Source organism: Tenrec ecaudatus, chromosome 4 (assembly GCF_050624435.1).
Source record: "Tenrec ecaudatus isolate mTenEca1 chromosome 4, mTenEca1.hap1, whole genome shotgun sequence".
NCBI lineage: Eukaryota > Metazoa > Chordata > Mammalia > Afrosoricida > Tenrecidae > Tenrec > Tenrec ecaudatus.
Window position 1 is genome coordinate 196,203,332 of NC_134533.1, and position 15,244 is coordinate 196,218,575.

General features: G+C 57.8%; 1 protein-coding gene across 1 annotated transcript in view; it reads left to right on the plus strand.

The window, feature by feature from the left end:
• The window catches only part of SH3BP5 (SH3 domain binding protein 5), a 58,594-nt gene that overhangs the window by 40,810 nt on the left and 2,540 nt on the right, over window positions 1–15,244 (plus strand). Inside the window, exons 4-7 of the mRNA XM_075547201.1 lie at window positions 4,284–4,448; window positions 9,641–9,771; window positions 12,003–12,045; window positions 13,251–13,473. Of these exons, the coding sequence (XP_075403316.1) occupies window positions 4,284–4,448; window positions 9,641–9,771; window positions 12,003–12,045; window positions 13,251–13,473 (562 nt within the window). The remainder of the gene's footprint in view (window positions 1–4,283; window positions 4,449–9,640; window positions 9,772–12,002; window positions 12,046–13,250; window positions 13,474–15,244) is intronic.

A 15,244-nucleotide genomic window follows, 5' to 3' on the forward strand; every position in this document is an offset into this window, starting at 1 on the left:
TACTTAGTACTCCGAGGCTGGCACAGGACCGAGCAGGGTTTCCCTGTACAATGAAAATAACCCTATGCAGGAACGACACTTGCTCCCATCCTCTCAAGCCCCCAAGACCTGATTCCATGGGGGATCTCTGTTAGGGAGTGGCTTCTGCCCTAGTCCTCTGCCTCCAGCCCAGGTCCCTGCCAGTTTGTTGCAGGCCGACTGTTACTCAGGACCAGCCCACAGGAGGGAGCCCGGGGAGCCCAGGGGGAGTAAGGGTGAGGACAGGCGGGGAGGAGCCTGCCACATCCCTGCAGCAGCAGGAGGGACGGGATTCTTCTACATGGGACAGGTCCGTTAACCAGGTTGATTTTTTTTTTTAAACCACCATTGACTGTCAGCAACTCCGCAGGCATACTCTCCTCCGGTGGGTGCGAGAATTCATGGTCATGGCCACACAGGCTGTTCACAGTTGTGGGGCTTATTAGGGGAGTAAATGGTACAACTCAGGATCCAGGCCTTCAATCAGGATGGCTTCTTCTTGGCCATTCTAGCAGGTAGGCCTCTCCCTGAGCCCTTTGCCCTCGGCCTGCCCTTTCCTCTGCTCTTGAGCGTCCCAGTGAGTGCTTGGAGGTGCCCACTCCTGCAGGCAAGCTACCTGCCCGAAGGCCTGGCTCCCTAGCTGAGGAGTTCGATACAGGAACTGCAGTCACCTTACTCTGGCTCTGCTGTGTGGGTCTCCGGGTTCAACTGCCTTGTTTCTCTGCTTACCTTCCTGCCATCTGTAGCTCTGCAGGTCGCTCTGTGTGCTTCCTGGCATCCAAAGGGTTCTCAGTGCAGGGACCCCGGGTATAAAGGATACACTGCATTCCCAGGCCTTCATTTGGTTGGTAGTGTAGACCCCTTACTCTGCTTTTGGGGGTGGGTCCCTTGAAGCCTAGCAGGAGGATAAAACCAACTAAATCCCCTTGTTATGTTTCCATGTTCCCTGTTTGCATGGTCCCTCCCCCGCCCGCACAAGGGTTCCACGTTCCCCAATTGCAAGATTAGTTTTGGGGTTTTAAGCCTTGTAAAGCAAGGGTCATACGTAGACAGGTTTCACGGCGTTGACGTCTTAGCGCTGATGGTGACATGTTCACACAGTAGCCGCTGTGGTGAAAACTCTTCTCTACCATCAGCTGCATCTCCACTGCTCGGCCTGGTAGGTGACAGGAACTCCCGGGCACACAGGGGCTCTGTGCTCGGTCCTGTGCTGCAGCAACTATGGGGTCCAACAGAGGCAGCCCCAAGCCAGGGTTTTGGTTCCGGCTGGCCACGGTCTAGCTGTGTGTCACCTCATCTCTCTGGGCTCTGCTTTGCACAAAGAGGCTCTTGAGCTGTGTTGACTGCCCGGTCACGGGCTAGGGTGGAAGTGGGGACATGTGTGTGACCACTGTCCCCCATCCCTCCCAGCAGCCTCTACCATGACAGGCCTCTATTGCAGCCCTCCCTCCCTCCTCACCCCCTGTGGGTGACACTTCGTGGTGTACCCACACCCATCAGTCACAGCTGGCCTGGGGCCAGAATCTCATGAAAGGCACCATCAATCCATTCCTGAGCAGCCTTTTTTTTAAAAAGATTATTTTATGGGGGACTCATAACACTGAGATATCAATTGTATCAAGCACAATGGTACATATGTCGCCATCATTATTTTCTAAACATTTACTTTCTATTTGAGTCCTTGGCACCAGCTCCTCTTTTTTCCCTCCCTCCCCCTCCCCCTGGTTATGCGTCAATCATTGCGATCGGTTCCCCTTTCCTTCCCTCCTCCCCTCCTTCCCCCTACCTTCCTGGTGTCACTCCTCCATTCCTGTTCCTGAGGGGTTTATCTGACCTGGAAGATTCTCCCGCAAGGGCTATTTCCATGAAAGGCAGGAGTATCCGTGAGTCACGAAGGCTTTCATTTAAAAATCTCCCTGTGCTGCAGCTCATAGCACGTGCCGAGTTCTGCCGACCTTTTCCTCGTCGGGATTTTATGCGCCGAGCCTCAGTTCTTCATTCGCTGGGTTTTGGTTTTTCTTTCCTGTTACGCACAGTGAGCCACCTGCGCCATGTTCCCACGATGGAGCGGAGGCTGGGGAGCCCTTACGCGAATCGTGGACTGGGGTGGGCGGCCCCTTTGTGAGGGCTGGAAGGTACTCCATGGGCTGCATGTGCCAGAGATCGTGAGGCGCCACCTTTGAGGAGACGTGAGAACCAGGCGCCTGCTCCCTTGGGCTTCTGGTTTGGGAGGATGTGCTGAGGGCAAGGGGAAGTGGTCCCAGAGGCACGTTCTCCTCCCACCGTGTGTGGAAGGCAGGCCTTGGGGTCCCAGTGTCAGAGGGTGCGGCCGAGCGGGGTCAGCAGATCATCGTTTTCCCAAACACGTGTGACGGTCACTCATATTCCCAGAGCCTCGTTGAGTGTCGGAGCTGACGCTCGTCCCGTGGTCAGCCCACGAGTGACAAGTCCCTCGCGGGAAACAGTTGACAGAGCGCTCACGCCTTCTGGCCCTCTTCCGACTGGCCCGCCCGCCCGTGGCAGCCGGGGTCAGCGTGGTGGACACTCAGAGCGAAGCTTCCCAACAGAGACAGGCTGGGAAGAAGTTGCCTGTGAAAACCCCGTGGGTCGCTGCAGAGCCTGGCGGGGAAATGGACGCTGTCAGGGATCTCGTCTCCCCTGGGGGCTTCTTCTCGCTGACCCAGTGGCCATCAGCTCCAGGGCGCTGGGGTCCAGGACTGGCCTGGGCTGGTCCCTCTGAGATGGGAGGCTGCTGTCCCCTGCAAGGGGTGGGTACATGGGGGCTGGGCTCCCAAGCTGGGGTTTTACCCCCTGGGCCTCCTCTTAAGTCTCCTCAGCCTGTGACTTCTGAGTCATGTGAGTGCCCGCTCTGGTCATGGGTGTGGGTCCCTCTGCCCCCGCCCTTGGGGAGGCAACTCTAAGGGCACTGGTTTACAGCCCCAATAACCCAGGACAGTCCCTGAGGAGGCCCCTCACGGGGCCAGCAGTGGGGAACAGCATGCTAGTGCTCTGCTCAGAATTCAAGGTGGACCTGCCCTGTGAGGGTCACCACCCCGTCGGGGGTGGGGATGGGGGGTGACTCTCTGAAGCAGTTACCGGGCCAACCCTCTCTTGTGGGTATATGTCTGCTGTCTTAGAAGAAAAGTCACAGGAGCCATGTGTCCAACAGAAATATTTCTAGTAGCCACTTAAAAAAAAACAAAGGAAATAGGGGGGATTTATTTAAGTAAGGTGCCTTATTTGGCTTCCCTTTATGGAGTTCCTAGGAGCCTCGGCTGCCTAGTGGTTACGAACTGGGCTTTGATCGGAGAGCTCAGCAGTTCGAAACCACCGGCCACTCGACAGGAGAAAGAGGAGGCCTTCTGCTTCCAGCGAGAGATAGCGTCTGGGAAACTCGCTCCCTCCCCCCCATCCCCCAGGGTTGCCGTGAGCAGGCACCAACTCCCTGGCAGCGGGCTTGTTGGGTTGGTTTTGTGCCGCACTGTTCGCCCCTTGCCCGCCTGCTGGGCAGTGTGCAGACACCGCTCTGCTGGCGAGTGTGAGCTGAGTGGGGCACGCTGGCCAGGCTAGGGGTTGACAGTGAACCAGCTGGGCCACCCGAGTTGCCCTGAGGTCTCAGTGACAGCTAGAAGCAGGAGCGGGCTGCTCAGTGGGCCATGGCCTCTGGAGTCCTCGTGATTCTGACCTGCCAGGAACCGAGCAAGCTGAGCAGGGAAGGCGCCCGGCTCACCCACCAGGTGCGTGAGACCATCTGCCTGGGCCTGACTCCTGGTGGCGGGCTGAGCACTCTACACCCGGCAGAGGGCTGGCGTGCTCACGAGCCCGAAGCTGCTCATGCTGTGGGGCGTGACGCCATAAGAGGTCACCGGACTGAGTGTGTGTGTATGGCGGGGGGGTCACAAAACATTTGGCAGCAGTGGGAACATGCAGTGACCAATACTGTACTCAACCTGCAGCGCGCGTGAATGGGAGGTGTTGCTGGCAGCACCTGCCCGTGTTGCAGATTTCTCGTGTGAAAATGGGTCGGAGGTGGAAAAAGCCGGGGAAGCCGGGATCAGGTGCTGCGGTGGGCTGCAGCCCGTGGGCGTGGTCTGTGCTCCCCCCCCCCCCCCCCCCGCCCAGCACCTGTAGGAGCCTCCTGGCACCAGGCTGGAGGTGGATGGAGCGTGCCACAGGGCTTGAGGCTCCTGTTTGTAATGGGGTGGTGCCCTGCACGGGGAGCCCCCACCCTCCCCTAACACCTCATGGACCTGTTTCTCTCGCAGGCTCAGCTAGAAGCTCAGAAAGCGACGCAGGACTTCCAGAGGGCCACTGAGGTGCTGCGCGCAGCCAAGGAGACCATCTCCCTGGCCGAGCAGCGGCTGCTGGAGGACGACAAGCGGCAGTTCGACTCGGCCTGGCAGGAGATGCTGAACCACGCCACGCAGCGGGTACGACGCGCCCTGGCTGGCTGTGGGCTCAGGCCTGGCTGCCGTGTGCCTGGGACACGCACACACCCGTCCATCCGTGGGAGGGTCCTGCGCACTCTCTTGTCCATCTGACCCAGTCTCCCCGGGTTCTGGCCGCTCTGCACTCTGGATCTGTTTACACAGAGGTGCCGGACATACAGACACGCAGGCTGAAATGGCCCCGAGAGTCAGAGGCGGGCTCACCCTGGTTCTGCGCCTCGCTCCTGGGTGACAGCTGGTAGGCAGGGTCATTGGGCATGGCTGCAGCCTCTTTGTTTTGCTGGTTTGGTGATCTGAGAAGATTGGTGGCGCTGTTAAGTATCGGGCTGCTCGCCACGAGGTTGGCAGTTCAGACCCAGCTGCTGTTCGCACAGCTGAAAGTGGACTATGTTTTGTCTGTTCTTATAAAGACTTCGAGTCTCTGGAACCTCGGAGGGCACTTCTGCTGTGCCCAGGAGGTGCCATGAGTTGAAATCGACTCCCGGGCAATGTGTTTGGTCTTTGGATTTTGCAGGGCTTCCTGGAGGGGTTGGCTGGTTCTCCAGGGATGGTCTCTCCTGAGCACCGCCTGGGGACTAGCCCGATTTACAGTCCCCAGGGGCTGGACTTTGGGGGTGTGAACTGCTGATGGAGCTGGGGCTTGTGGGAGATGAGACCAGACTTGGGTGGGCCTGACGCACACTGGGTAGCCAGCGCGTGAGAAGGCAGCAGACAGCGTGATCTTGGCCCCGTACTTGACGTTCTGGGTTGACTCCGGGCCAGTCCCCGTGGCTGCCTCTTCCTCGCACACAGCTTAGGATCACAAGTGACAGGGACAGCTGCTTGGCTCAGCAGGCTCAGTGACCCCTGCCTGACTCTGCTGGGCCTCTTGGCCGAGAGGCGGAGCCTTGCTGGACCCGCCCTTCCTGCCCGCATGGTACTTGTGTTGTCCTGGCCCTGGAGTCGTTGTCCACACATTGCCACTCAGTGTGACAGAGTCGAACTGCCCCGGAGGCTCGGCCAGCCCATCAGCATTACAGAGGAGTCCTGGTGGTGTCTTGGGTTAAGCATTTGCCTGCGAATCTCAAGGTTCAAATCCACCAGCTGCTCTAAGGGAGAAAGAGAAAGAGATGTGCAGCCCTGGAAGGCCAGCCTGCGGACCAGTTGGGCTCTGCCCTGCAGGGCCACCATGAGTCAGCATGGACTCGGCAGAGGTGGGGGTTTGTTTCTGGTACACATTTGACAGAAGCAGATTGCTCCCAGGTCTCCTCCCCCTGCCCCGCCCTCCCCCCTAGTTAGTTCAGGTCACAGATCAGCATTTCACCACTGCACCCCCAGGTCCCCTTCTTCCAGACAGGAGGGGTGCTCAGCTCATCCCCAGCATTCCTCAGTACAGTCCTGCGTGCCCCCCCCCCCCCGTGCCTGTGCCTGCAGTGTGAGTGGTCAGTGCAGGGCTGGGCTGTTGGGTGCGTGGATTGTAGCTTCAGCAGCTCCCACTAAGCATCTGATGGACTGGGTGGGGGCGGGCTGCCTTTCGGGTCTCCGTGACTCCTGGAGGTCACCTGTGGGCGGGGAATCTTGGATATACAAGGTCACAGGGTTGATGTCAGCTGGCACTGAGGTAAAAATGGCCATGTGCACGCTTCTGTAAACAGAAAGCCTGACGCAGGGGGTCATCTCCGTGGACTTTCTGTGCAGTCACTAAAGCAGAGAGGCCCTTTGGGGGGCCTGCCTTGTGTGGCCTTGAGCCGCCTGCCCCCTGGTGGACAGTGGATCCCCAGGCCCGGAACATGTTGATTTCCTGGGTCAGCTCCTGCACAACCAGAGGGGAGGGAGGGAGGGTGACAGGTGACTCTGGTGACAAGGAAAACAAGCAGGTATTCAGAGTACCGCATATACTCGAGTATAAGCCAACCCGAATAGCCGCTTAGGCACCTAATTCTACCACAAAAACTGCATTAAAAATGTGCTGGAAAACCTCGGCTTATACATGAGTATATACGGTACTTTCTTCCAAGGCATTTCTTTCAGGATCTGGAGAGTCGGCGTCTCATTTCAGAAATCACTTAGTCTGCTCTTAAAACAATAGAGGCGTCCCTATGGTTTGGAGACGCAGTCTTGAGTCCTGGGGTTCCAGTGGTGGTAGGGAACCTCGGTGCAGAGTCCTGAGGCCTCACACTGCACATGGCCATGGGCACCATGGCTGTCCTAGGCCTTGCTGCTGGCCTGGTGCAGTGCGAAGCCTGTGGGGCTGTACTTGATGGCCTTGGCCTCCTGAGATCACACGGAGGCGCTCGGCTTTCTCGGTCCTGAGGCAAAGCAGGCAGGTTAGATGTGTTCTGGGTGATGGGCCGGGTTTCTGCCGACGGTGCTCTTCCCCTGGCCTGCTTCTGCCCCAGGGGTATGGGGGCGACACTCCTCTTGGGTGGGAAGCTGTAGGTCGTTTGGAATAGGCGAGATGCAGCTCCCTTCCGATGAGGGAGGACGGAGTTTCAGACTGACATCAGCTGGAAACAGCTGGCGACACAGCATCCGTGCCCCCAGTCCCTGAGAAACTGCCCACAGGGAGCACCATCTCTGAAATGACAGATGGTGCAGAGCGTGTCCTGTGGCCGGCAGGCACAGTCCGTTTGGCCCCACACTAGTGTAGGTGGCTGCGGACCTTCAGGTTGTCTTAGCATGTCCCCAAATGCAGCCTTTCCCTGACCTTCATGGGACTAGTGTGCCTGAGATACTGAATGCTGGTTGATGAAGCGTCTAGAAATCTGTCTCCTGTCTTGTCTGACTTCCGGATGCTCCAGAAAGTCTGTTTTCCTTACGAGAAGAGAGCTGCATCTGGCCCTATTCCAAATCACGTACTGATTCCAAGACAACAAAGCAAAACCTACTGCCATGGAGTCGATTCTGACACGTAGTGACCCTACAGGACAGGGTAGAACTGTCCCTATGGGTTTCTGAGATGGCAACTCTTTACGGGAGTAGAAAACCTAAGCCGTCTCCCACAGAGCAGCTAGTGGTTTTGAACTGCTGACCTTGCAGTTAGCACCCCGATACTCTACCACTTTGCTACCAGGGCTCCTCAAGTTCTACTTACAAAGCCAAACTCACTGCCACTGAGCTGCTGCCAGCTCATAGCGACCCTTTAAGGACAGGGTAGACCTGCCCCTGTGAGTTTCCAAGACCATAACTCTTTACAGAAGTGGAAAGCCTCGTCTTGCTCCAAGGAGCGGCTAGTGGTTTCGAACTCCTGACTTTTGGGTTAGTAACCCAACTTGTAATCACTACTTCACTGGGGCTCCTTAAGGGTCTAGGGAAAGAAAACCCAGAGCTCAGAAAGGCCCAGACTGCCTTGCGGAGGGAGCAGCCATCCACCGACTTCCTGTGCTGCGTTGGGCAGCCCCCCTCTGAGTCCTGGCAGAAGCCGACACACGGAGGCCATAGATGAGGCCAGTTGCCAGGCAGGGGCAGAGGGAGGCTTCCCCGCTCAGCGCCGTGTGAGTATGCCTGAGCCTGCAGTAAGCATGGGCTCCCTGGGGACGGCCACAATCCAGCTGCTGGACACCAAGTGCGGGTAGCAGATGCTCTGGAGGGAGGGGAGGAGGGCTGGCAGCCAGCAGGAGCGCTTGGCCTTTCTGAGGTCCTGAAAGACCAGGAAGAGGAACAATGGGGTGCGATTTAAAAAAAGAGAGGCTTCCTTGATGATGGACTGGTAGGCAGTAGGCCTTGGCGAGGGAGGGGTGGAGCGTCCCCTGTGTGGAGGATGAAGTGGGTGGGGGCATGAGGCTTGGTTGGGGTTTCCTGAGAGTGATGGGAGGTTCCACCACTCCCCCCCGCAGACTGTGGTGGGAAGGCCTCTTCTTGGGCCACCTCACCTGGGGATGTCAAACAACTCAGATGGTCACCTGAACCAGCTCATTGGGATTCTAAGGAGGCCGGGCTGGGTGCTGGTGGCTCTGCTAGCTGCCTGGAAGGCTTTGTCCGAGCTTTCCCTTGGGGAAGGCCAGGGCCAGCATCATTCGTGTCTCAGAAAGACTCTCTGAGGCTCCTTGTTTGCGACCATTGTGGGGTTCATGTTTACGAACAGGTGTTCTTGTTTCCCAGATAGCTACCACCTGAGGGTGCAAGAGCGCACAACTCTCTCTGGAATCTGACGTCCAAGCCAAGGGCCCCAGGCATGTTGATTCATTAGGCGTTGCAGGCCATCCTCACGTGGCTCCTGTCCCCACATCCTGGGTGCACGTGGCCCTCTCTGCAGTGGCCTCCTTAGCACAGCACAAGAAAGTACTTAGTTCCAGTGAGGACCTCCTCCCCAGGTTCAAGGGGCAGTAAGATCAACGTATTTTTAAAGGGGGCACAGTCAAGTCGACGGCCAAGACAAAATGCCCCACCCGGTCAGAGCTCTGGCTTCCTTCCTGGTTACACCCTTTTGTGACACCCAGCATGTGACAGGAGCCCTGGGATACGATCCGTAAGGTCAGCAGTTCAAAACCACCAGCGAGAAAGACGAGGCTTTCTATTCCCAGGAAGTTATCGCCTCAGGAACTCACAGGCCTGTCTTGTAAGATTGCTGTGGGTCAGAAATGACTCAGAGGCAGTGAGTTCTGCTTTGCTTTCTAATGTGCAATGGGGACAATTTGTCTTCGATTGCTTAAAGGTACAGGGTGACCCTCCCAGTTTCTGGATTCTTCTGTGGCCAGCCAAGGAATTCTGGGTATTTGAGAAAGGACCAAACGGCGGAAATTATGCTGCTGTCACTCCATTTTGTGCTGGGTTTTGCCAGGGCTTCTTTGATTGTGTTCTTCCAGTTTCTGGGCTCTCCCATTTATCCGCTGGTGCTGTTTGGACCATTGCCCCAGTCCCGGCCCCCAGCAGTGGGAGGAGCCCGTGGCGGCTTCTTACAATACTCCAGGGCTCCAGAGGGCCCGACTTTGGTGGAGTCAGACTTTCCCGAATTCTCTGGGTCTTCCTTTACCCCATCTTTACCCCCCTTCCTCTCGCCACACCAATTGGGCTGCAGCCTTGCTCGATGGGGCGTGGTCACGGCAGGCCCCTGGGAGGGAAAGCTCTCTGGCTGTTAGTTGAATCTCTCTGGCGGCCCACTGCTTTCCTCAGGAGAGAGTTTTTGAAACCATAAGTTAGCACAGGGGATTGTTCTTTCTGCGAGGGGCTGGGCTGACCTCTGCTGTCGTCTGAAGGTCATGGAGGCGGAACAGACCAAGACCAGGAGCGAGCTGGTGCACAAGGAGAGGGCCGCCAGATACAACGCTGCCACGGGCCGCATGCGGCAGCTGGAGAAGAAGCTCAAGAGAGCCATCAACAAGTCCAAGTAAGTCTGGGCACCGTGTCCCCTCCCTCGGCACCTGGGCCACCTGCTCAGGGAACAGCCTGAGCTAAGTCCTTGAGACAGGTCGCGGTTCCCCTCCCGCCCCCAATGTTCTCTGTGACCCCCTGGAGTCAGAGGCAGCTAGGTGTGAGCTGTGCCCGGTTAGGGCCAAGTGGAGCATCCCAGATCAAGGAAATGGTCAGGCCTGGGCCCAGGAAGACTCTGGCCAGCAGTGTGTACAAGACCTTGACCCTCAGGTTACCTGTCAGCATAGTGGAGGTAAACACAAGCACAGTGCATGTTCTCAGGGGCACACGGGCTAAGGAAATGCTGCAGACTGGCTTGGGAGGTGTGCCCCTCTCCCCCCAATTCTCATATATTACAGTCATGGTTATGATGAGCAAACAATGTCCTTGTCCTCTCTGGGGCATGAGCCTCTCCCTGCTTCGTGCACAACTGCTGGGCCTGCAAGCAGACGGGGACGGCTAGGGATGACCGAGACCCAGGAGCTGCAGGTGGACGCAGCGCCACTGTGAGGGCTTTGTGGACAGCACCCCAATAGTTCTGTCCCCTGGAGCAACAGGCCCCAGCTGGGCGGGGCCGGGCAGCAGAAGCCCAGCTCCACTCCAGGTGGGAGGTTGCCAAGGAAGGAGATCTTAGATCTGCAAGGAAGACCAAGGTCTCTCTCTCTCTTTTACACACACACACACACACACACACACACACACACACACACACACACAGTCATCGAGTCGATGCGGACTCACAGTGACTCGCGGTCTCTGAGGTTGTCCATCTTTCCCAGGGCAGACAGCCCCATCCTTCTCCCTCAGAGCCCCCGATGGGTTCAGACCGCAGGCCCCGAGGTGTGCAGCTCCCTCCCTTCACGACCTACGTGCCTGAAGGTCTCCTCACACACAGATGTGCTCACGGGCCATATCCTTACATGAGAAAGTAAAATGCCCATGTGGTCGGGCTCCACCAGCCTTTTGGGATTCCTATGCATGGCAGAGCGCAGAGACAGCCTGACATCCTCAAGGGGCTCCTCCCGACCCACAGGGTAACACGCCCACCCGGAGCTCCTCCGTGCCGCCTCTCTCCCTTCCTTTGCTTTGGCCACGTGGTGGCGTGGCCGCTCCTCTTTGCTGTACCCTCACACTCCCAGTCATTCCCCCCCCCCCCAGCTCTACGCCTCCCCAGCTCCTCCTCGGGAGAAAGACGGGGCTTTCTGCTCCTGTGAACAGCTAGTCTCAGAAACCCACAAGGGCAGATCTACCCTGTCTGATAGGGTCATTCTGAGTCAGAGTCGACCTGATGGTGGTGAGTTTGGTTGGCACACAATGGCCCGTGATTCTGCCCTCCCCCAAACACACCCCCACATTCAAGATTTTCACCCCCACTGAGCCTGTTTTTCCATATCCTTGCCATCTGGCTACATCCTCAGGATGAAGATTCGGTAGCTCTGTGACTGGTGGGGAACTCAGGAATAAGGCACTGGTGCTCAGCCTCCCAGGTCTCTAAACCGAGCGGGCCCTCTGCTGGCTGACCCACAGTCCAGGGGCCTTGTGACATTTGTGCTTCTTGTCCTCTCATGCTTGTGACCTGGCTGCGTCTGTAGACTGGCTGGTGCTGGGCACTGAATCAGACCGGCCAGTACCACTTGTCCTGGCCCAGTGGTTCTCAACCTTCCTAATACCGCGACCCTTTCACACAGTTCCTCATGTGGTGGTGACCCCACCTAACCACAACATTGTTTTCATTGCTACTTCATCACCGTTATTTTGCTACTGTTATGACTCAGGCGACCCCTGTGAAAGGGTCATTTGACCCCCAAAGGGGTTGTGACCCACAGGTTGAGAACTGCTGTCCTGGACAAAGTCCAAGAGGGCCCACAGGAGACCACGCTGGGCTCAGGGAGAGGATGTGGTCTGAGCAGCCCTTCACCCCCGAGGACCATCCTCCCTGGGAGAAGGGGCGGGGCCATGGCCCCGTCAGCTGCTCAGCACTCCGCGAGGCTTTGAGCAGGGTCTCCATCAGCAAGACCCTGGCTGAGCCCCGCAGAGCACATCAGGCCACAGAGCCCGAGCAGTGCCTTGTCCTCACCGCTTTGTTAGGGGTCGCAGATCTTGGCAGGATGGCCAAGGCTGGTCACCGCCAATGCCTCTGACCCCCCCTCAGGGGGTTTGCCCACTGCATCGAGTGACCCTTACAGTGTCTCCTTGTGTCATTCACAGGCCTTATTTTGAACTCAAGGGGAAGTACTACGTGCAACTGGAGGTACGTATGGGCTCGGCTTGGCCACGGGGGGGATTTTTGCACGCACACCCCTGGCCCCCCCCTCCCCCGGTTATGTGGTCATCTGCTTTTCAGATACAGAGCCTGGGTGACACAGTGGTTAAGGCACACTGCTGATAGCTAACTCCCGGCTGTCGGCACCCACTAGCCCCTCCGAGGGAGACATAGTTCTCTTCTGTAAATATTCACAGCCTCGGGGGTTCTCCTGACCCCAGCAGGGTCTCTGTGGCTTGGGACTGACGTGATGGCAGTGGCTTTGTTTCAGATTGTCCATTTTCTGTGAAGGAGCCCTGCTCTCAGGCTACTTGGATGCTCTGAGCTGAAAGGGCTGTGCAAACCCATCTCAGAGACCCTGCAGCTGCCCTCTGCCCGCAGGTGCTGTGGTGGCAGTGGGTTTTGTTTGCTGAGAGAGGCCTATCTTTGGGTCTTTGGGCCTCACATGGTTTTGGTAGCATCATAGTCATCGCATGTCCAGGGAGGACACTTGCCAAATCGGCCACGCGGTCACTTTCCGTATTGGGTTATTGGCCAAATCGGCCACTTTCTGTATTGGGTGGTTCTCCTGGGTGGTCCCTGGACCAGCAGCATCAACACAGTTTTGGAACATTTTGGAAATGAAAATTCTCGGACTCTACCCGAACCCAGACCCAAACCCACTGCCATCAAGCTGGTTCTGGCTCACAGCCCCGTGCTGCACAGGGTTTCCGAGGCTGCAAATCTCTAGGGAGCAGACAGCCTCATCTTTCTCCCTCCAAGTGGCTGGTGGAGTCGAACCACCCGACCTGGTGGTTATTCACTGACAGCACTTACCTGACAGTGCTACCAGGGCCGCTCCAGTGCCCTCTGACTCAGGATCTCTTGAGACTTGCTGCCCTGGGAAAGGATGGCCTCACTGAGGGGTTTGCGGGGCTGTGTGTGTGTGATGGGGCTTATTCCCCCTAGTGGTCATTCCTGGAACATACAGCTCGAGTCTGTCGACCTGGATGTGCTTGGGTGCAGAGGGTGGTGTGTGGGGGGGTTTATCTGAGGCATTGGGAAGCTAGGTGCTGGGCATCGGTCCTCAGCCAGGCCTTGGGGGATCCTAGCAACAGGCGAGTGGGCAGATGGGCTTGAAGCTGCCCATTGACACGCATTGGAGGGTCAACGGGGGCAGCCTTTGTTTACTGAGCTTCCTGCGCCCTCACCAGCAACTGAAGAAGACTGTGGACGAGCTGCAGGCCAAGCTGGCCCTGGCCAAAGGCGAGTACAAGACGGCCCTGAAGAACCTGGAGATGATCTCCGACGAGATCCACGAGCGGCGGCGCTCCAGCGCCATGGGCCCTCGGGGCTGCGGGGTCGGGGCCGAGGGCAGCAGCAGCAGCGCCGGGGAGGACCTGTCGGGGAGCAAGCCAGAGCCCGACGCCGTGTCTGGTGAGCCCGTGGGGGTGCCACGCTCCTCTGACCCTCACTCCAGGGAAGGCCCGGGGGCCGTGTCTGGGACATTCCTGTGCTCCGTGGGACACTGCTCATCAAGGCGTTTCTAAGTGCTCCTCAGTCAGTTCGGTGGTCAGATGAGCCGGGACTGCTATGCCCCCCGCCCCCCACCCCACTTGGGACATTCTAGGTTTAGGAAGGCCCTGCAGGGGAGTGGGGTGTGTGTGTGTCTAGAAACAAACGCTGGGATCCGCAAGCTGCATCGTGACGAGTGCATCACGTGGGGAAGGGCTTAGCTTGCTCCCCACTCCTTCCCCTGTACAATGTGGCCCACGTTAGCACCCAAAACCTTTTCCACCAGTTCCTGCCCACAGTGACCCTACAGGGTGGTGAACTGCCCCCGTCAGGTTTCTAACGTACGGAAGCCGATGATGGCCGCGTCCTTCTGTGAAGCGGCTGGCGGGGTCCAAGTGCTGACCATGTGTGAAGTGCGGTTACTGCCATGCCACCAGGGCCCCTTGTTAGTGCCGGCGACCTGTGATGAGGATCACGGCGGTCCAGAATCCGCACCTCACTGCCATCAGGTCGATTCTGCCGCAGGGGACTCACTCTCTAGGGCAGAGTAGCCCCTTGGGGTTCTGGGGCTGGATCCCTTACAGCCTCCTCTTTCTGCTGGGAATGGCTGATGGGCTGCAGCCGCTGACCCCTCAGTTAGCAGCCCCCCCCCCCCTTGTACGCCTGGCCAGAGCTCCGTCTGTCACAATTCCTCCTGCCTGCCAGCCGGGCACTAGGCCAGCCCTGGTGGCTCCCCCTGTGGAGCGGCAGTGTGGCATGGAGCCCTTCACTGTAACTGGGGAGCCTCTCCAGAAGCCTTGGCCCCTTTCCTGTGGAGTGAGCCTGTTGGTTCGTTCCCAAACCCCCTACCCAGGACTACTTCACTTTAATCAGCATTTAACCCAGATAAAGGAAAAGCCAAGGATCGACCATTTCCATTGGAGATGTCTGTGAGGGACTGATACCAAGTCTCAAATGCTACCAGGGAAGAAAGGGAAATCAGGCTGAGGAAGTTGGCCAAGGCCAGGCAACAAGTCAGGGTGTTGGGTGTGCCCTGGGGGCCTCGGACCACAGTGCTGGATGCTAGAGGTTGATTTTAAAGAGGAGGGCGGGAGGAAGGTGAGCAGGTGAGAGAGCCTGGAAGAAACTGGGTCATGAGCAGGCTGAAGGGGAAAAGGCCGAGGTGGCGACAGAAACATGGGAATGACATGGCTCTGGGCTTCGGCCTCGTGGCTCACAAAGGCAGGCAGGGGCTCCAGAGACTGTGACAGGATTTGGTTCTGTGGCAAGAGGGGCGTACCAGAGAGCCATGGCCACTGCTCAGCCACCAACATGAGGTTGGCAGTTCCAACCCAGCAGCAGCTCTGGGGAGAGACCATGAGCTAGCTATCTGTTCCCACAGTAAGGATCATAGCTAACAAACACGGGGGCAGTTGTACCCCGTCCCACAGAGCACACCATTACAGGGCAGCTCTGCCCTGTCCCACGGCATACACCATATGGGGCAGTTCTACTCTCACATGGAACACAGCATGCAGGGCAGTCCTACTGTGTCACATGGTGTCACTGGACGGCACGACACATGATGGCAGTGGGCTGCGGCCTCATACCAGCCTTGTGTGGGTCACAGTGACTTGGAAGACTGCAAAGGATACAGATAACTCCACGCAGGGCCATTTCTCCCAGTTGTCCTCAGTTCAGTCCCCATTGGCCA